The sequence below is a fragment of the Narcine bancroftii genome, chromosome 2, assembly GCF_036971445.1.
Source record: "Narcine bancroftii isolate sNarBan1 chromosome 2, sNarBan1.hap1, whole genome shotgun sequence".
NCBI lineage: Eukaryota > Metazoa > Chordata > Chondrichthyes > Torpediniformes > Narcinidae > Narcine > Narcine bancroftii.
Window position 1 is genome coordinate 181645819 of NC_091470.1, and position 21779 is coordinate 181667597.

At 46.3% G+C, this 21779-nt stretch overlaps 1 protein-coding gene across 1 annotated transcript; it reads right to left on the reverse strand.

Annotated features, from left to right (window-relative positions):
- Positions 1-443: 443 nt before the first annotated feature.
- Positions 444-21779, reverse strand: LOC138754734 (TNF receptor-associated factor 2-like). Its single transcript, XM_069919493.1, has 9 exons — positions 21607-21779; positions 16039-16307; positions 13106-13184; positions 10788-10886; positions 9360-9431; positions 7923-8264; positions 5896-6073; positions 4411-4559; positions 444-3307 (listed from the first exon to the last, which is right to left on the reverse strand). The coding sequence occupies exons 2-9, from the start codon at positions 16281-16283 to the stop codon at positions 3092-3094; spliced, it is 1380 nt and encodes a 459-aa protein (XP_069775594.1). The 5' UTR covers positions 16284-16307; positions 21607-21779; the 3' UTR covers positions 444-3091.

Sequence of the window (21779 nt, forward strand, 5' to 3'; positions counted from 1 at the left end):
CTGGTTTCTTCCCTGTCTGGTATGAAGGTGTCAATTGTCCAATTGACAATGAATTGTCCAGATATCTGCTGGCGTGGAAGAAACTGATTTTGACCCATTGGGTGCTCATCTTTAGGCTCCTGTACCTCCTTCCCGAAGGCAGCAGAGTGAAGAGGGAATGGCTTGGGGGGTGGGGGTCCTTGAGGATAGAGCCATGATTCTCAACCTTCCCTTCCCACTCACAGAGCACTTATGGCATAGGGAATACTTAAAGTGGTATGTGAGTGGAAAGAAAAAGGTTGATAGAGGCTGCTTTCTTAAAGCACCGCCTCTTCCGGTTTCCTCCCACCCTTCAAAACGTACTGGGGGTTGCACCTTAATTGGGCAGCATGAGCTCGTGAGCCGAAAGGGCCTATTACCATGCTGTACGACTTTAAAATTTAAAACAATTCACACTTCACAGATTTAAAAAAGCATAGTGTTTTAATTGTGTAAATATTGAATGGTTTAAATATTAAAATCCAACATCAAACCAACATTGTAATCTCATAAATTAGAAAGGCAAAATCTGGATAAAGTGACCCCAGGCAATTCCCCCATCAGTCAGGCCAGGAGCTAACAAGGCAGTAAGTGACTGCAACTTGGGTGTATTGTGACGTTATTTCGTGCCCTCTGTGTTCCAGTGGATGAGCCACCCTTTAGCTGCTTCCCGGATAAAAACTGATAAGTCGCTCTGTCACTTTGCAATGCGCTGGGCAAGATTGTAATGCTGTTCTTAACCTGAAATTGACCACCTTCCCCCAAACTTTTATTCATCCTGACGTAACCTCTCGATCGCTCTTCCCTATGTAATTGGTTCTGTTAATTACCTCCACCTTTGTTTCCCGCTCCCCCTATGCTCCCTCCCTTTTTCTGGCTCCATCTGTCTTTTGGTCTTTTGCTTTATTTCTTTCACCTATCACTAATATGCCCCTCCAACTGTGCTCCAGCTGTCCATCATCCTTCACTCCTCCCCCACTGGGCTCCTTCATCCGTCACCCCACCGGGCTCCACCTGTCCATCATCCTTCACTCCTCCACCTCTGCACTCCTCATCCTTTACTCCTCCCCCACTGGGCTTCACCTGTCCATCATCCTTTACTCCTCCCCCACTGGGCTTCATCTGTTTATCGTCCTTTACTCCTCCCCCTCTGCACTCCTACTGTCCATCATCCTTTACTCCTCCCCCACCGGGCTTCATCTGTTTATCATCCTTTACTCCTCCCCCTCTGCACTCCTACTGTCCATCATCCTTCACCCCTCCCCCACTGGGCTCCACATGTCCATCATCCATCCCTCCCCCACTAGGCTCCATCAGTCCATCACCCTTCACCCTGCGCTTGCCTGTCCATCATCCTTGACCCCTCCTAGCTCCATCTATCACCTACTGACTCTCCCCCACTATTTAACACTCCCCGACTTCCTCTTCTTTCTCAGCCGCCAGGCTTCCCAAAATTCCCTCCACAGATGCTGCCTGGTCCGTTGAGTTCCTCCAGCCTCTTGCTTTTCTCTTCCTCAAGATACCTGCAACTGCAGTCTCCCTTGTCACGACGATGCCCTTTCATTTGTTGGATGGAGGAAGATTGAGTCAAAGGGACCCTTTGGCCCTTGGAGATTGCACTGATCGAAAAAAGCAATCCCTTAATGCCAATTCCACCCCAACTCATTCCAATTTCTCTGCTCTCCCTTCAAACCACACCCCCCCCCAAACCTTCAAGTTTCTACCACTCACCAGGGACAATTTACAGCTGCTTGCATGTTTTTGGATCGTGGGAGAGAACTTTGAAAGAAAATCTCCTGATCAGACTCCAGCATGGAAATTCCACCCAGTTCATTGCCAGTGCCCCAGCAATCTATTTCCTTGCTTCCTGTTAGCTCTACGCTGTTTCAGAGCCCACGACCGGGTGCTCTCTGCAAGCAGCTTGTATGGTCTCCCTGTGTCTGTGCAGGTTTCCTCCAGGTGCTCCCGTTTCGCCTTACCCTTCAAAATTGACCAGCGGCTGAAGGTCAATTGGGTGGAATTGGGTGGCACAGGCTCGTGGGCCAGAAGAGCCTATTGCTGTGGTAAATGTCTAAATTTCTTTTTAATTTAAAAATCATTTGCCCAAGCCCCCCGATTGCAAGTGAGCTGAAAGTAGTGCCCATTGCAAACTTTGGTAAGCATGCAGATCTCTGTAGCCTGAACCAACCGAGGACCACTTCCAGAAGAGGTAGATCAATGCCTATCTGATGGGCCAGTTGGGTGCCATGGGGAATAGAGAGGAGGACAAGAATCCTGGGGAAGATTGGTCACAATCGTATTCACATTGAACCCACTGCTTCTATTATGTCAATTGGAAAGTACAACACCTCATGAAGCCATTCAGCCCATCAAGCATTGATGCTCCACGCATCGTCTTCCTTATCTCAGCATCAGTGATTAAACAATTTAATATTATTTACTTAAAAAAATAGACATCTGAGATCACAGCAATAAAAATACTATATATACTTCTGTAATAGTTGCATTTTTTGGTCCACTTTCTCGGTAAGTACCTGCAACGTTGAAGGCGTCGGGAGCTCGGATGTCTGGGACTGGGTGGAAAGTCCATGGTTGGGGCATCGGGAGTTTGGATGCGTGGGCGACCGGGTCAAGGATCCGCGGTCGGGAGATTGGATGGGTGGGCAGCCGGGGTGCAGGGAACTCGGGATGGATGGGCAGCTGGGGCGAGGATCGTGGTCGGGAGCTCAAATGGGAAGGGTGGCCAGGGCGTCGGGGGCTCGAATGAGCAGGGTGGTTGGGGCCAAAATTAGGGGGAGGGAATTCTACTTTTACAATGATCATACAAAAGCATCTGATTTTTGGATGAAAAGAAGGTGGAGGGTCGACTATTCCACGGTAAGTGTGATGAAAGTGCAGTTCAGAGTTCCAAGATTTCAAAGAGGGAGTGAAAATGGTGCCAGCTCTCATTGTTGGGGCACTTGAGTCTCTTGTGTCATCTATTGTCCACCTCAGGCAGAGTAAGGTGCCTCCACCCTCCCTCTCCCTCATCCCAGGTCTCTTCTGGCTAAGGTCAGCATGGCGTACGAGGCTTCTAACCCTCCACGATAGCCTGTATGAACATGGTGTCCTCCGCCACGTAGTGGTGCCAGTTGGAGCGGAGGTGGGCGAGAGTCAGGAACTGTGGGCAGCCACTGGCAACGTTCATGGACCGTGTGGGTCTGAGGAAGGAGGCAGAGTTGATGTCTGGCTTGAAGGCCGAGATGACGTGGTGGTCCCTGTTGCACTGATCCAGCAGCTTGAAGGTCACCTGGAGGAAAGGAAAGAGGAAAACCATTCAGCAAGGAACCACACAGTGCACACATAGACCCTTCACCCCACCAAAGCCATGCTGACCATCTTCCAGCATTAATTTCCTTTAAAAATAAATTCTCCCCACCCTCCTTCGACTCCATCTTCACCTCCCACTGCCTCGGGCAAGCAGGTCCCATTCCCACCCCAGTCCCACACCCTTTCCCTACCATTGGGCAGGAGGTGCATGAGTCTGAAAATGTGCCTCGAGATTTAAGGACAGTTTCTGCTCTGATCAGGCTCTTGTATGGACCTCACGCTAATATAAGATGATGCTTTGTAGTGTTTAAGCCAGCTATTCGCAACCTTTTACTTTTGGCTATGGTCCCCTTCAGACTCTGCTCAAGAGTCGCTGTGAATTGGTCGAGTTGAGTTGGTTCCTCAAATACTAATCTATGTTAAAAAAAGTTAAGATTTCAGTCCATGCTCACCCCACTTTAATGTGCTGTAGCCCCCATTGAGAATCCCTTTGGACTCCATATCCCTGTTTTCATATGCTCCGTGTCCCAGTTTTCAAGGACTACCAACAGGCCCACATACTCCACGTCCCTGTTTTCCGGGACGGGTTTTATACCTACCCACCAGCTGGTTCGTACCATAGTTTACCTGTGGACCCAGTCCGAAGTGTATATTATGAAAGGTTAAAAATGGTTCGAGTGCAAAGGGTTAAGTCACTCTCTTCAAAGATTAAATTTATTGTTAGAGTATATACGTGACTTCAAGTACAACACTGAGATTCTTTTCCCTGTGGGCCAGGCAGGATGACCACTTATTGGTCATTTTTTTAAAAAAATACTCAACATGTCAACAAACTTAATGTGCGATATAGAGAAGGGGGAAAAAAAATCAGTAAAGTGCAAAAACGAGTCCTTAAATGAGTCCCTGATTGAGTTTGTTGTTGAGGAGTCTGTGGGTGGTGTGGTAGCAGCTGTTACTGAACCTGGTGGTGCCAGTGTACCTCTTTTATGACAATCAATTTTTCCACTCCCCCAGACACAACCCAAAGGAAAGTCTGGCATCCTCTTGAAGTGATCTCCCACTTTGTTTCCAAAGCTCGTTTACCTTTTTGCTAAAAGGCCACTCCAAGATGAGATCATATTTGCCCTTCATTATCACCAGGAAAAGAGAGAGGTGAGTGTTGGCCCCGAGCCCATCACCATTCAAGTACATCCTCAGGCACAGCTTGTAGCCACAGCGAGACGTGTAAAACGCTGGAAAGTGGGGGGGATGTGGGAGGAGGTGGAGAGAAAGACCATCGATAAGTTGGCAGCCCGGAACTCCGCTCATGAACACCACCCACCAGCCACAACTGAGCCCTCCATCTATTCTTAACTAATCAATCAGGCTACTGTAGCGGTGAAAACAGCACTGTTACAGCGCCAGCGATTTGGACCAGGGTTCGAATCCTGCACTGTCCGTAAGGTTCTCCTGCGTCTGCACGGGCTTTCCCTGGGGGCTCCGGTTTCCTCCCACCCTCTAAAAGGTACCAGGGGGTGTTGAAGGTTAGTTGGGTACAATTGAGCAGTGCGGGCTAGTGGGCCAAAAGGGCCTGTTACTGTGTTTTATGTCTAAATTTAAACCAAAGGTTCAAAGACAATTTCTTCCCTGCAGCCATTGGGCTCCTGAATGAACCTCGTGTTCCCATGCAGCCCTTACCCTGCACTGAATAATCTTTTTTCACTGCGAACACCGCACACCGTAATGTGCTCTCGATCTTTCACTTTGTGCACATTAGAGTTGACTTTAATTTTTCATTTAATTTAGACGTACAGCACAGTAACAGGACCTTCCGGCCCATGAGCCTGTGCCGCCCAAATCCCCCAAATTAACCCACAACCCCAGTATGCTCCGGAAGCTGGGAGGAAACCAGAGCATCCAGAGGAAACATGCCTTCAGAGGGAAGACATAGAAACTCCTTACAGACAGTGCTGGATTCGATGTTTCTGTAATAGGGTCACGCTGACCGTGCTGCCCTTGCTTGACTGCTCACAAAACGAACCCTTCTCACTATATGAGAATGAACCTGATGTGATAGCAGTTTGACCGTGCAAGTCAAAAGGTCTGGACATAAACACTTAGCATTTTTGTTGTGCTTTATTCCTGCAAGCATGTGTGATATGGAGGGTGTTCGGGGAGGGGTGATTTGGAGGGTGTGCGGGGAAGGGGTGATATGGAGGGTGTGCGGGGAAGGGGTGATATGGAGGGTGTGCGGGGAAGGGGTGATATGGAGGGTGTGCGGGGAAGGGGTGATATGGAGGGTGTGCGGGGAAGGGGTGATATGGAGGGTGTGCGGGGTAGGGGTGATATGGAGGGTGTGCGGGGTAGGGGTGATATGGAGGGTGTGCGGGGAAGGGGTGTTATGGAGGGTGTGCGGGGAAGGGGTGATATGGAGGGTGTGCGGGGAAGGGGTGATATGGAGGGTGTGCGGGGAAGGGGTGATATGGAGGGTATGCGGGGAAAGGGGTGATATGGAGGGTGTAAGGCCATGTATGATACTAATTCTAAACATCTTAAAATTCCGCTTGCAGAACTGTCAAGAAACCTTACGTGGGGAAAGAACTGAGGTAGTCCTTCCATCTCTAGCATCCTTCATCTTCCTCGAGACATCAGAGATCCGCCAGGTAAAACTCCCATCATGTGATGTGTTCTCCAAGACTTCAAGGTGTAACTGCAGTTCCGCGATCACCACATCCTTGAGGTAAATGGACTTCTCGTTCTGTCGAACCTGATAAGGAGATTTCAGAAAGGTCACTACTGAGCACGGCAAAGATCCTTGCTGGCTTGTCTTGATACATACTCTACTATTCTAGTGTTTTAAAGTCACATTGAGCCCTCTAGTTCCCATTTTGACCCGTGGGATTCAAGATTAAATGTACTAAAAACACATAGAAATGTTGAATGAAGTCCGGTGGTCTTCCAGAATCCATAGGAGGTAAAGATACATAACCGATATATCGGGCCTGAGTCCTTCTTCAAGATGTAGGCAAAAAACAAGAAGGCATTGATGCACCATTAATAACTTCAAGGACTAGAAGCTGTAGAGAAACTGATAGCCTTTTATTCACAGCAGAGTGGACGTCCGTCCATGCCGGTCAACTGTCCTGGACTGAGGTGGGGGCTGTCGCCTTTATTCAGGGGTCCGCGAGAGGAGCCTCAGGCACAATCAGCAAAGGGTGTGCCCTAACACACCCAAACATAAATACAGGCACCACAAGCGGGGGGGGGGGGGGAGGGGTCCAGACCGACAGCCAATAGGTGTTAATTGGATAGGATATGAGGAAAGGTGAGAGTTGGTTTTGGTTCTGGGAAAGGGGAAGAAGGGAGAGGCACAGCTGTGGGCAAGGCGACAAGGGGAAGAAGATGGGGTGGGGGTGAGAGGTTTAATTGAAACCGGGGAATCCGCTGTTAATGCTATCAGGTTGGAGGGCGCCAAGACAGAAGATGAGGTATTGTTCCTCTAATTTGTGGTGGCCACAGCCCAGCCGTGCACTAGTCCATGGACAGTCATGTCAGCAAGGGAATGCGACCTTTTAGCTTTTGGTCTGGACTCTTCCTCCCCCTTTCTCTCTCCACTCTTTATTCAGGCTGTTCTTTGCTTCTACCTTGAAGAAGGGCTCAGGCCTTTACCTCCTATGGGTGCTGCGAGACAGCCGAGTTCTCCCAGCATTTACTGTCTGTTTTCACTACAATATGCAGACGGATTTTCACTCCATTAATTGTGCTAATTTCAGCTCATTTGTTTTATTTTTCTCTGATGTATTAGAATTGGACAGTTTTATCTACCGGTGGTTGCAAAATGCCCAGAGTTTCTCCAGTGCTTTTCTATTTTTTTTTAATATGGGGATTGGTTGATGTGTCAATCTGAACTGATCCCTCATGAAATCGGCCTTTCATCGTGGAGATGGATCAGCCGGTTGAGTGGGTGTCACAACTGCGACCTTGAGCTCAGCGTTGGAAAAACTAAGGAGATGATTGTGGACTTCAGGAGGGAGTCAGGGGAGCGCGACCCAGTCCTCATCGAGGGGACAGTGGTGGAGAGGGTCAAGCACTTCAAATCCCTGAGGATCAGTCTTGGGGCCTCCATGTTGATGCAATCTTTGTGAGGATTTTGAGGAGATTTGGTCCGTCACCAAAGACTCTCAAAGATTCCTGAAGGTATACAATAGAGGACAACTGTCTGCATCTCTGATTGAGGTGAGGCACCAATGCACAGGACAGGGGAAAAAACCTCCAGAGGGTGGTTAACTCGGCCTGCAGCATCATGGGCACCAGTTTCCACTCCATCGAGGACGTTGGCTTGAGGCAGGAGCCCAAAGACGAGCACCCAGCGGCACAAGGACGGCTTCTTCCCCTCTGCCATCAGATTCCCGAATGAACACCAGATGCCACCTCGCTTTCTCCTATTTTCTTGCACAATTTATTTATTTTTGAAATGACATGTTTGCCCCGAGACGCTACCGCAAAACAACAAATTTTGTGGCACGTTCATGACAATAAATTCCGATTCTGACTCGCATGCCCTCTGTTCATTGCCCGATTTCATTGTGGACAGTAACACCCCTCTGAATGCTTACCTTGCGTTTCAGCTGTGCAATCTCACTGTCTTGCTCCTTGATCCACTTCTCCCGCTCCGACACGGTATTCAGCGTGTGTCCCACTTCCCGATTTAACACGGTGACAATGTTCTCGAAGGTCTGTAGCTTCACTTTCAGTTCTTCCTGGGCCGTCTCTCCCTGTGACAGCTCCTTTCGCCACTCAGGGGGCTTTGTCTCCTCAATCTTCAAATCTTCAATTGTTCCCTTGGGGGTGAGACTTTCGCTGGGCACCTTCTTGATTTCCTGGAGGCACCGGAGAATGCAGTTGAGGTGGTGTTGGACAGAGGCCTGAATGTGTTCATCCATCTGGTGACTGGAAATCTGCAGAGACAAAGTTGGGGGCAGCTCAGTAAATGTTGCAGTTTAGAAAGGCTCTTCAGATTTCTTGATACATGACATCATGTAACATCCCTGAGATTCTTTTTCCTGCGGGCGCGGCAGAATTACCACTAATTGGTAGTGCAAAAAAAAAATCTGTACTCAAGGTACACAGGGAAACAAATAAAGAAAAGTAAACAAACTGACTTTGAAAGGCAGAGAGAAAAATTCAATAAAGTGCAAAAGTAACCCCGTGTCTGCAGGGGTTTCCTCCCAACGTTCAAAACGTACTGGGAGTTGTAGGTCATTTGAGTGTAATTGGGCGGCACGGGCTCGTGGGTGGAAGGGCCTGATACCGTGCGTAATGTCTAAATTTAATTTATCCAGAATTTCTTTTTTAGGTTTTAGATACACAGCACGGTGACGGGCTCTTCCATGCTGCCCAATTACACCCCTGGCACGTTTCAAGGGGGAAAACCAGAGCCCGCGGGGAAAACCCACGCAGGCACAGGGAGAATGTACTAACTCCTTACCGACAGTGTGGGATTCGAAATCCGGTCCCAATTGCTGGTGCTGTAACTGCGACACTAACTAGGCCGGCGAATCTTTTAAAAAGTGGCAAGCCAATGTTTTGTCCCCGAGCAGTCAGAGATATGGGAAAGCTTGTCGTGTACAAATTGGACACCATTTCCCTTTGTCACCTTCACTCCAGCTCCCTCCCAACCCCTTCCCTTCTATCAGAGAGCTACCTTCAGCCCTCTCCCCTCCATCACTTCTCAGCCACCCTCCCATCTGCCTCCCTGCTCTCCCCATCTGTTTATTCAGGCATCTGACTGGTTTCTTCTTTTACGCCTGATGAAGGGCCCAGGCCTGAAATGCTGGCTACCCTCGACTTCCTATGGACGCTACACGACCTGCTGAGTTTCTCCCCAGCCCATTTGTGTTTTGCAACTCGTGACCGTCCGGCTTCGAAGGAGAACTTTGATTATTTTACAGCAGATAGGGATGTCCCAAAGTCATGAATAAACAGGTAGCCCTGCTTACTGTCCTGGGCTAGAATACGGTTTTGTTCAACAGCACAAATGATCGGACACTCACCATTTCTTTACAGCCAGCAACACTGAAGGGACACCTCTGGAGATTTTGTTCACAGTTCATCTTGTGCTTCTCCTGAAACATCAAGGACAAACACGGTGATAAATAGGAACCAGTAATGGTTTGTCAAAGCACTGGGGTCACCGTGGGAGGGGTGCGGACCACCATCAGAAGGGGTGTCACCAAAATGACTGTCTACAAAATTTTTAGCAGTCTTTCAGCAGAAATGTATTATTTTTTCATAAAAATATCCCCGTAGTTAGTTCTAACAACAAAAACATTTTTCGTCAGCCCAGCTGACATCTATCAATAGACGCATGAGGCTAAAACTCGATGCTCATTTACTTTTTGAACCTCCGGTCAGAGCTGTTATGACCCAATGACAACGACGCTTCGAGTCCCATGGTTTCGTCTCCACAAGCAAACGCTGTTGTTTTTGTTGCTGCTGGTGTTTTATAATCGCTGCTTTTGTCAGATTTTCTGGTGTTTTAGCTACAATTGTGGTCATTAGTATTTGTGGGCCGACATCAATAACCGTTTTGAGAATGAAGTAGTGTGATATTGTAATTTAAAGGTGTTATTTTAATTGCGCTGGTTGTTTACCTCACTACTGTCACCGATACATTCAGTGATCTTCACGAATTACGAGTAACATTTGTACAAAAAACATTACTAAGGATTCTGTATGGTCTGATATGGGAGAAGGCCCAATTTTGGTGGGGGGGGTGGGGTGACACCATGGGTTACCGCTCTGGGTGACACCAACCCTCGTGACTCCACTGCGTCAAAGCAGATGGCTCATTGAGGCTTTACGAGGCATTGGTGAGTCCTCACTTGGAGCATTTTGTGAGCAGTTTTGGGCTCCTCGTTTAAAAACAACATGTGCTCATGTTGGAGAGGATTCACAAGGCTGATTCCGGAAATGAAATGAGGCCTGTTTGACGGCTCTTGGCCTGTACTCATTGGAGTTTAGAAGAATGGGGGTGGGGTGGGGGGAATCTCATTGAAACATTTTGAATGTTGGAAGGCGATGACAGAGTTGACGGAGATGGGACAGTCGGCCACAAGGGTGACTATTGAAGGGTGTCCGCTTTCAGACAGAGATACAGAGGAATTTCCTTAGCCAGAGGGTGGTAAATGTGTGGGATCTGTTGCCATGGGCAGTTGTGGAGGCCCCTGTCGGCGCGTCAGGAGCCCCGACGGGCGGGGCAGCCGGGAACGGGCGGAAAGTCCGCAGTCGAGGCGTCGGGAGCTCTGGCCTGCAGGCAGCCCGGGGGCCAAGGCGAGAGACGAGTTCGACTTTTACAAGCGAGAAATGGAAAATACCAGAACTTTGGACCAAAAGATAGGGTGTGTCGACTTTTGCACGTGTATGTACGGAATTTGCCCCCAGGGTGCATCGTGTCAGTAAAACAAAGGCAAAGGATTTACCTCGAATTCCCTCAATGGACCAGTCCACGTGCAGCCCTGGTTTGGACAGGCAACTTCCAGGTTGAGGATCTCTTTTTCAATTGCCCGGTCCTTAAAACACTGAAATGCATTGACAGTGACAATGAGTCAACAACGGTGATGTCATTCATCACAAGTTACAAACCACGTTCATTTCCAGGGAAAGAAAGACATTGTTCCAGTCCCCAACCAGCAGCTGTAAATTGGGGTAACCATGCAAATTCAAGAGCAATGATGAAAGACACATCTGCAAATTCACTGACGATAACACAGTAGAGGATTGTATTAAAAGGGGGAGGGGGGGGCGATGAGTCAGCAAACAGGATGGTGATTGAAAACCTGGCCGAATGGGGCACCAACAACCACCTCGCACCCAATGTCACCGAAACCAAAGAGCTGATGGTTGACTTCAGAAAAGGAAAACCAGATCCGATGATCACTGAGGGGGGGGGGGGGGAATCAGAGGTGGAGAGGGGGGCATATTTAAGTTCTCAGAGGATCTCTCCTGAAAGGTTGGTTCTGTATCTTTGCTATATAAAGAGTTTCTCCAGCGGTGTGTTTTTACAGAACAGCACAGAGCAGGCCCTTCCACCTGCAATATCTGCCCTGAAGATGCCAAATTTAACTATCTCCTCTGTTCCATGTCCCTCTGTTCCTTGCATTCTCGTTTCTCTTCATAGAAGCATCTTTTTTTTTAAATTTTTCACACCATAAACCACATTAACCATGATACACACTTTTTCCTTTTCAAATATATACAGTGCCATTTTCTCCCCCCACCCCTCCCTCCTCCCATCCCACCCTCCCTACCTCCCCCCTCCCGTCCATTTAAAGTACAAAATCTAGGATACATTAAACCAGTCAAACAATGTTGTCATTCAATAAAAATAAACAAGAAATTCCACTGAGTCAATTCTTTTCATTTCCTTCTCCTTTCATTAATTTAGGTAGTGAATGTCCCTGGTAGGTTTTCGCTATTGTGTTTCATGTAAGGCTCCCATATTTGTTCAAATATTTCAATATTATTTCTTAAACTCTATGTTATTTTTTTCTAATGGAATACATTTATTCATTTCTATATACCATTGTTGTATTTTCAAATTATCTTCCGATTTCCAGGTTGACATAATACATTTTTTTGCTACGGCTAGAGCTATCTTAACAAATCTTTTTTGTGCATCCTCCAAATCAATTCCAAATTCTTTGTTTTTTATGTTACTTAGGAGGAAGATCTCTGGATTCTTCGGTATATTGTTTTCTGTAATTTTATTTAATATTTGGTTTAGATCTTCCCAAAATTTTTCTACTTTCTCACATGTCCAGATTGCATGAGTTGTTGTTCCCATTTCTTTTTTACATCGAAAACATCTATCAGATACTGTTGGGTCCCATTTATTTAACTTTTGAGGTGTAATGTATAGCCTGTGTATCCAGTTATATTGTATCATACGTAACCTCGTATTTATTGTATTTCTCATCGTTCCAGAACATAACTTCTCCCATGTTTCCTTTTTTATCTTTATATTTAAATCTTGTTCCCATTTTTGTTTAGTTTTACCATTTGTTTCCTCATTCTCCTTTTCTTGCAGTTTAATATACATATTTGTTATAAATCTTTTGATTATCATTGTATCTGTAATCACATATTCAAAGTTACTTCCCTCTGGTAACCTCAGACTGCTTCCCAATTTGTCCTTCAAGTAGGATCTCAATTGGTAATATGCCAGCACTGTATCTTGAGTTATATTGTATTTATCTTTCATTTGTTCAAAGGATAATAATCTATTTCCTGAAAAACAATTTTCTATTCTTTTGATCCCTTTTTTCTCCCATTCTCTAAAGGAAAGGTTATCTATTGTAAAAGGGAGTAACTTGTTTTGCGTCAATATTAGTTTTGGTAATTGATAATTTGTTTTATTTCTTTCTACATGAATCTTCTTCCAAATATTGAGTAGATGATGTAATACTGGAGAACTTCCATGTTGTACCAATTTTTCATCCCATTTATATAATATGTGTTCAGGTATCTTTTCCCCTATTTTATCTAATTCTAATCTAGTCCAATCTGGCTTTTCCCTTGTTTGATAAAAATCTGATAGGTATCTTAATTGTGCGGCTCTTCATAGAAGCATCTTCAATGCTGCTACTGAGTTTGCCTCCACCAACCCCCCTTCCCCGGCACCTCCTATTCCCACACCCCGCCTGACCTGCTGAGCATTTCCAATGTGATCTGTTGATCACTGGACAATCACTCTATTCGACTCGTGGGCATTCAAGCTAAATGGAGCACCTTTGCTTACCTTTTCAAACATCACGATGGAAACGTTCTCCAATATGTCTTTCTCCCTCAAGCAAGAGGGACACATCTTCAATTCTTTCCTGTTGGCAGATGAGAAACAAGGAAGATTAGATTGCATGCAAATACAAGCCAAATCATTGGTTCTGTATCTTTAGTTTTGCTATATAAATGACGTTGTTTGACCTACTGAGTTTCTCCAGCATTGTTTTTACTTCAATCACGGTGTCTGTAGGCTTTTGTGTTTTACTTTGTGTAATATTACACCTGTTTCATTACATGACAATGCAGGAATTTTATCCCAGCAACCACTTTTCTCACACACAATCCCATCAGCTTCCCGTCGGACCTTTACAAGCAGCCAATTTTCCAACCTAGTTGCACATCTCTGGATATGGGAGGAAACCAGGGAACTGGTGGTGGGGGTTGGGGGGGGAAATCAAGCGGGAAGATGTGCAAATTCCAAAGATTACAGAGGAGCAGTTAACGCAATGTTAACCCAGCGTCAGTGAGCCTGTTCGAACCCGGCGCTGTCTGTAAGGGGTTTGGTCATCCTCCCCGTGTGTGCGTGGATTTCCTCCGTCCGCTCCAGTTTCCTCCCAACCTTCTAAATGTGTGGTGGGAGTGGGGGGTTGATCGGGTTCGTTGGTAGAAATGCCTGTTACTGTGATATACGTCTACATTTTTTTTTACAAAAAAGCATTTATGAGAGGCATTTACATCGGGATCATATGTTGAAAGACAAATTGGCCTGAATTTCTTTCTAACTTTAGCCCCATTTATAATAGATGTAAATCAGAAGTGGTTCTCTTAACTTGTTCGATTTGGAGACGTATTGGGTAAAGTATTTTTAAGATGTTGCCAGCTATACTGGATATCAGTTTGCAACCTAAACCATTTTGGAATTATACTTCCAGAGGTGGAGACAAGTTTCCCCCTTCCACACATTGGGTTGAAGCCTTTTCTCCGTTGTGGGCTAGAAGAGCGATCTTGTTTAAATGGAAAGATTCTAATCCACCTACTTTGACTCGGGGGCTCTTTCAAATTATGTCATGTTTAAGTTTAGAGCAGTGGTTCTCAACCTTTTACTTTCCACTCACATCCCACTTTAAGTAATCCTTATGCCATCAGTGCTCTGTGATTAGTGAGGGATTGCTTAAGGTGGTACGTGGGTGGAAAGAAAAAGTTTGAAAACCACTGTTTTAATCGTACCACAGTTTCAGAATTCCAAAGGAATTGGGCCAAGGACAATTTTTCTCAAGCAAACTATTTCAGTAACAATTGGGTCTAGGGCAGCGATTCCCAACCTTCTCTTCCCACTCACATCCCACCTTAAGCAGTCCCTTAATGATCACGGAGCACCGATGGCCTAGGGATTACTTAAAGTGGTGTGTGAGTGGGAAGAAAAATGTTGAGAACCACTGGGTTAGAGAAAGTTAGCGGTCGTTCATTTGAGACTTCTGTTAAATTTTTCAAGGGACTTGGCGACCTAAACTATTTCCATGACTTAGTAGAATTCTTCTTCATAACGGACTATATTTAATTTATTTTCTCTTTGTGGGTAAAGACCAGACCGATTAATTTTTATGAATAAATTCTCAGGATAGGCTACCCAGCATTTTTAGATTAGGTAGGGTTTTATATAATGAAAATTTTTCTTTTTTTTTTGTAAGATTTTAGTTTGAGGAGGTAAGAACATATTCATTAATTTTTCCCCATTTTGATGATGTTCTCCTCATGTATTGTTTACCTACAATATAATAAAAAGATTGAAAAGGAAAGAAGAGAGGTGTTGGTAGGTGGCCACCGAGCACCCTTTTCCCAGGGTGGCAATGGCCAGTACCATCTCTTTAAGATGAGAGATTTGGGGAAACTTCGGAGGTTCACGGAGTGATGGGTGCCTGGAATGCATTGCCGGTGGAGGCTGGTACAATGGAGACATTTAAAGGTCTCTTGGACAGGCACATAGTAAAGGTTTTTGCTTCTTGGTTAATTTTGTGTCTGTCTCTTTAAGAGAACAATTGTTTATGGTGCTATCATAGTGACTATGATGTAATATGTCAAAATATCCGCCCAGGCTAACGGTTTTCTCTCATTCTACAAGATGTGAAGGAAGCATGAGCATGAGAAATTTTTCTTTGAATTTTTGTATTGTAGAGCTCGTCGAAAGAATCAAAGACTTGTTGATCCAAACCAAGGCTTTTATTAGCAAAAGACAGGAGCTCTTCACAGGTGGCCGACCAGTTCGGAATGATCCGACCTGGCTAGGGACACAACCCTTTAAGGCCCAGATAGTAGGCGTGGCTAAGCTCTCAGCCAATCGCTGTAAGTACAGTCTAGATACTGTAACTATATACACTATATACATTGGTGATAGATCTGTACTATCACATGCATCTCTTAAGCTTTATATCTCTTTTAAATTTTGTACCTTTTGTCTCTCTATATATCTTTGTTTTATAGCGATCTTTAGATATTGCTTTTGTTATGACAACTTTTAAGTAATTAGAGTCTAAAGATCTCTCTTTATACAGTAAATGCTTTGTTATCCACCGTTAGGAAAGTCTTGTGGCGAAGCTAAACAAAATGTTTATCTGTTCTATCAATGAATTAAAACTACATAAAGAAACAGCCACTGAGTTTGATCTGTTGGATTAAAGAGATCAAAATTTGGGATATCACAACTCATGCTTTGGAAGATGATACTTTGAAATTAAGATATATTAGAATAAGGAAAGTGTTGTCCACACACATAGATGTAAGGAAAATGGAGGGTTATGGGCTGTGAGGGAGGGAAAGGGTAGTTTTATATGGGTCGAGTCAACATGGCGGGCTGAAGGACCTCTGCTGCACTGTTCTATGCCTTAAATCATTTCAATGGCCCAGCTCTATCCCACTGGCAAATCTGTAATCATTCGGGGTGCTACGACCACGTACAGTGCTGTCTTGTGGCATGCCTTGCAGAACCTGTGCCCGCATTCCGTCTGAACTGGGTCCCTCATCAGTTGTCCACAGGCGCCGCAGTAATACTTGTGATTGTAGTTCCGGTCAGCGTGCGTGAAGTAGCCTCCGTCCCTCTCCTCGTCGGTTGTACTTGGGAACGAGTTCATCACCTCCACACACACCCTGTTGTGGAGGTGAGGGGCATTGCTCTGCTTCAGAGGAATCAAGTCCAAACTCATGTCCGAATCCTTCTCTTGCTGAACCTTAAAATCGAGTAGATAAACATTAGACCGTCGGACATAGAAGCAGACACAAGGCGACTCAGCCCATTGAGTCCGCTCTGCCATTCCAGCATGAGTTGGTCCATTCTCCCACTCAGCCCCACTCCCTTGCCTTCTCCCCATACCCTGACCATCGACCTCTGCCATAAACACACCCAACGACCTGGCCTCCCCAGCTGCCCACGGTAGCAAGATTCCAGAGGTTCGCTGCTCCCGGGTGAAAGAAATTCCTCCATGTCTCTGTTTCAAATGGCCGCCCTTTCCATCCTGTCCCCTCTTGTCTGAGACTCCCCTACCGCAGGAAGCACCTTTCCCATGTCTGGAGAAGAAGTGCAAAAATCCGGCCCGGCCGGGGTTTGAAACCCCGCGCTGTCTGGGAGGAGTTTGTACATTCTGCCCATGTCGGCATGGGTTTTCCTCCAGTTTCCTCGCACCGTTCTAGGTTAATTGGGAGTAAATTGGATAGGCTGAAATGGCCTGTTACCATGCGGTCTGTTTTTAAACAAAAGCTCTCAAAAATTAGCATGCGTAAGCAATCACACTTAATATGGATTAATCTTATCCCAAAGAAATTCATTTATAAGCTGAATTTTTCTTTCACAATGTTCATTTTAAATATCATTCAAAGCATTACTTGCTCACTTTCATGCAGTGAAAACATTTCATGTTGATATTTTTGCCCAGTGCTTTATTTTTGCTCAGTGCTTTATTTTTGATAAATGAAGCTTGCTGTGTTTCCAAGTGAATGAACTGACATGTACCTGTTCGCCTCTTCTTTATTCCTCCTTAAAGTTGAACTTTAAATGTAATTGCCTGAGAATCTGGAAAATCCAGACTGTCCCGAGCAGTCTGGATTTTAGGACTTCGACTGTCCCACGTCCAGGCCTTTGCACTTGCGTGGCACCCTTCCCATTCCTTTCCCGAACAACCCTGAATGCTTTGCAGCCTCACTTGCAAGTTCCCTTGGACAGCCCTTCTACAGCACAAGCAGCAGTGTGGCGGAGTTCAGGTTACCTCCGCTGAGAAATACTGACCCGGACAACGGCGAGAGAACAAGCCTCTTCCCCTTTCAGAGAAGCGCCAGGTGTTCCCCCTCCCTCCCCCCAAAGACCCCGTCAACCTTGAGTTTTGTTTTCCTCGAATCTCTAGAATGAAGACTCAAACCCAGAAAAATTTGATTCAGTCACCAACAGTTCCGACCATGCTTAATCCTTCCAGTCAACAGGGGCATGTTCATAAAAGTTTCTCGTTTTATCAAAGTGAAACACATTGACATGTCACTGTACATTCCAGTGGAATGTTGAGCCCAGCCCAATGAAAGAAAAAAAGTCCCACACATCTTTTCACATCTAACATCCATACAGAAAGCTCACAGGAAATAACTATTCACATAATTTTTGTTTTAAATTTCAGTTTTTTTGATTCTGATTTTAGAGAGCATCGAACACGACAGCACAGGGTGTTGTGCCGACTTCCATTTCTTTAAAGTTTCCCTCTCGTGTGGAGAGGAACAAAAGTCTGATTTTTTTTACCCCCATACATTTAATTAGATCTCACTTGGTATTTGCATCGGAGTACAAGCTGTCCTCTCTTTTGTTCCCTTCACTTGAAAGTTTTGAAGTTGATTTTTCATGTTACACCCAGCTCCGTGAGAAGTGTCCTTCCACGGGCAGTCTGACAGATTAACTCTGACAGATTCATGCAGAAACAGAATCAGGAATCAAGAGCAGGACATTAGAATCAGGGATCGGAATCAGGGATCGGAATCAGGGATCGGAATCAGGGATCGGAATCAGGGATCGGAATCAGGGATCGGAATCAGGGATCGGAATCAGGGATCGGAATCAGGGATCAGGGATCGAAATCAGGAACCAGGGTTATTCAGGAGTCATGAACTTTGCTGTTTTGCGGCAGCAGTATCGTGTGGAACACGGTGCAAAATGACTATAAATTACATTGTGTTTTTTTTAAAAAAAAAGAGTGCAAAAAAAAGAGGAAAGGCTAGGTAGTGTTTGTGGATTCATTGCCCGTTGAGAAATCTGATAGCGGAGGGGAGTGTGTGTCTTCAGGCAGTCATGAAAAGTGGGTATAATTGCAGAGTAAAGGGTTGCAATGGGAAAAAGTATCGGCTCGTACAAGCAAGGGCAGCACGAGAGCCCTGTGGCGGGAATCACTCAGGTTCTCGGACAGACACGGGGGTCCGCAGAGGCTGGAATCTGCAGATGTTCCAAGCGGAGCATTCTGGCTGGTTGCAACACAGCCTAGTATGAAGGCACCTATGAACAGGGCGGGGGGGGGGGTTGGTGGAAAAAAATGTTCTTTTTCTCCCACTCATGCCATCGGAGTTCCTCATGCTCGCTCAAGAAAGAAACCGCCTGGTGCAATTTCACACCCTTGACCTCACACCCCCAATGGTGGGAGGAGGGTGAAGAGAGCGAGACCCAGGGTGCGATGGGTCCTTTGGTGTGTTAAAAACACGCCGAAATGCTGGAGGGACTCAGCTGGTCTTTTCAGTGTCCATAGGAGACAAAGATACATTGCCGACGTTTCGGGCCTGAGCCCTTCCTCAAGGAAAGCCATTTTATTCCTTGAGGAAGGGCTCAGGCCCGAAACGTCGGCGATGCATCTTTGTCTCCTATGGACGCTGAAAAGACCAGCTGAGTTTCTCCAGCCTTTCGGTGAGTTTTATTTCACTGCAGTCACACTACATATGCAAGAGAAGCCAGCATTTACAAAGCTCTTGGATTCATTACAGCGGCGGTCTCTCCAAGACCGATGTGAAGTTCAGCACCTGACCCATTGCCAGCTCCCTCCTACACCAAACCCAAGCCTGCTCGGGGCCAGACGAGGGCACGCAACCCAATTTGTAGTGCCATCTTCCAAGACATGTGTACAGCAATTCATTCTCCCCCACCCCCCGCACAATTAAAGACCCACACAACCAGACCCAGTTAAGACAGCTCTTCTTCCAAAAAAAGCACGCCCTCCCCCACCTCCAGTTTAATTTCCTTACGGAATATTTTGGGAGGATCAATCACCGCATCTGCGGCCCATTGGGGTGTTGCTGCCTTACTTTTTGTCAGTTAAAAGCGCCCGGCAGGCAAGCAGGCAAAATGCAGTGCTGCAAAACAGCTGGCAGGAAGAGGCCATGTAAACCAGAGGGGTCCATGAACAGAGAGAGAGAGAGAGAGAGAGAGAGAGAGAGAGAGAGAGAGAGACCACGGAGCAAAATACAAACTGCTGGAACTCAACCGAACATCTAGGAGGGTAGTTATTTTGGGTTGAAACCTTGCTTCAGGGTAAGCATCATTGACAGGAACATGTTGGATCGAGATCAAGCTAGGAATAAAGAAGTCAAATACAAAAATCTGCAGAGACCATGGTTAAGGTTTAAACACGACGCTGGAGAAGCTCGACTGGTGGACTTTATATAGCAAAGATAAAGATACAGAACTGACGTTTCGGGCTTGAGCCCTTCGTCAAAGTAGGAGCCCAAAGTGCCCCTTCACTTTGGCACCCGCCTGCTTTTTGCTTATGCCTTGATGTTCGACACAAGCCCGAAACGTCGGTTCTGTATCTTTATCTAGAAAGTACTTCACCTGCTGAGTCCCTCCAGCATTGTGGGGGGGGTTCTACTAAGAATAAGAAATCCTAGGCTTTCCAATGACACCTGAACAAACCAAGATGGCACGGTGGACTTGGGGCAGATGGAAGCCCTCAGACCTGGCTGACTTCACTGGGACTCAAGCTTCCATTTCCACAGCAGTCCTCCAGAAATCTCACTTCCTCATCCTTTCAAATACGCACCTATCGCTGCCTTAATCACCCCCTGTTGACGAGCCTCCACAAATCCGAGCGGGAGAAAATTCCATCAATTCACCCCACCCTGAGAAAAGATCATTTTGGAAACACAAGCTCAATACTCTCCCACTCAGTAAAGCTTCTCCACATCCACCCTGTCGAGCCTCCTTTGATGAGACACCCCTTTCATCCCAGGAATAAGCCTGGCGAACCTCCAACAGACCTCCTCCAGTGCTACTCTGTCCTTAATAAGCAAGGGGACCAAAAAGAATGATCCAGGCAAGAAACAAGGAAGGCCCGATCATTCCTCCATTGGAGCACTTGTCCTGGAGAACTTCCCAAGGGATCATTTGCCCCCGGGATCAGCCATTCTCTTTTTTTTTTGAATTTTTTTATTTTTCACACTATGAACCAAAATACACACAAACATTTCCCTCTTGAATATACACAGTGTCATTTTCCCCCTCCCTCCTTCCCACCCCCCTCCCTACCCACTAAACGTTCAACATATACAATACAATAAACCCATTAAACAATGTCCTCACACAATGAAAATAAACAAGAAAATTGTGTCAGCTACTTTTACACATTGGGTCAGTTCATTTTGTCTTCTTATTCTATCATTTTAGGGAGTGGAGGTCCGTGGTAGGCCCTCTGTGGGAACCACACCAGGGGGAGGGCGTATGGCACCCATTGAGAATGGCTGCTCTTGATCAATTGTCCATTTGGTCACTAGTTCATTAGAACTGTGGATCATTCACCCATGAATCCTAATGGATCAGATCGGGCCAGTGGATCTCTGTAGATCCTGGCCATAAGACATAGGAGCAGAAATAGGCCAGCCTATTTAATCATGATCCGATCCATTTCGGCACTCAGCCCCACGGCCCGGCCGTCTCCCCATCTCCTTTGATGCCCTGGCTATTCAAGAGCCTATCAATCTGTGTCTTAAATACCCCCAATGACCCAGCCTCCATTCCACAGATTCCCTCTGACTGAAGAAATTTGTCGACATCTCTGCTCCATGAGTTATTGACCCAGCACCCAGATATGGTTGGCTTCTGGTTTATTCAATGACTTATCCAGTAGCCTTTAAGACTCAAGGACCTTGTCAATTGGATCCTTTCATCTCAGGGATCATGGACAGGTCAATATTACACTGAGTTTTATGTCTCTTGGCTCGTAGGACACGTCCCCAACTAAGCAATGGGTCCAGGAGGATTATCCCTTCTCACCACCCGCCCCCCTCCTCATCTTGCCACCAGGGTCGCTGGATTTGACATCCCAGGAGCATTGGAGTGAAAGGGGGGGGAGGGGGGTCCCAGTGAAGGAGTGGGGGTCCCAGTGAAGGAGTGGGGGTCCCAGTGAAGGAGTGGGGGTCCCAGTGAAGGAGTGGGGGTCCCAGTGAAGGAGTGGGGGTCCCAGTGAAGGAGTGGGATGCACTAGGAGACCGAAGCCAAGAAAGCGAAGGGTAACTCACCGCCAAATAATCCTTTAGCTCAGTGCTTGGAAGGGAGCTCAGTGGTGAAAGGGGGAGCCCCTTTAATCGGCGTAATTCTGCCGGTAGCTTCTGTGCACAGCGAGCGCTGGTCGGCGAAGTGCGCGGAGGGAGCCCCGCCCGATACTGCAGTGAGAACTGGGCGGCGACAGTGT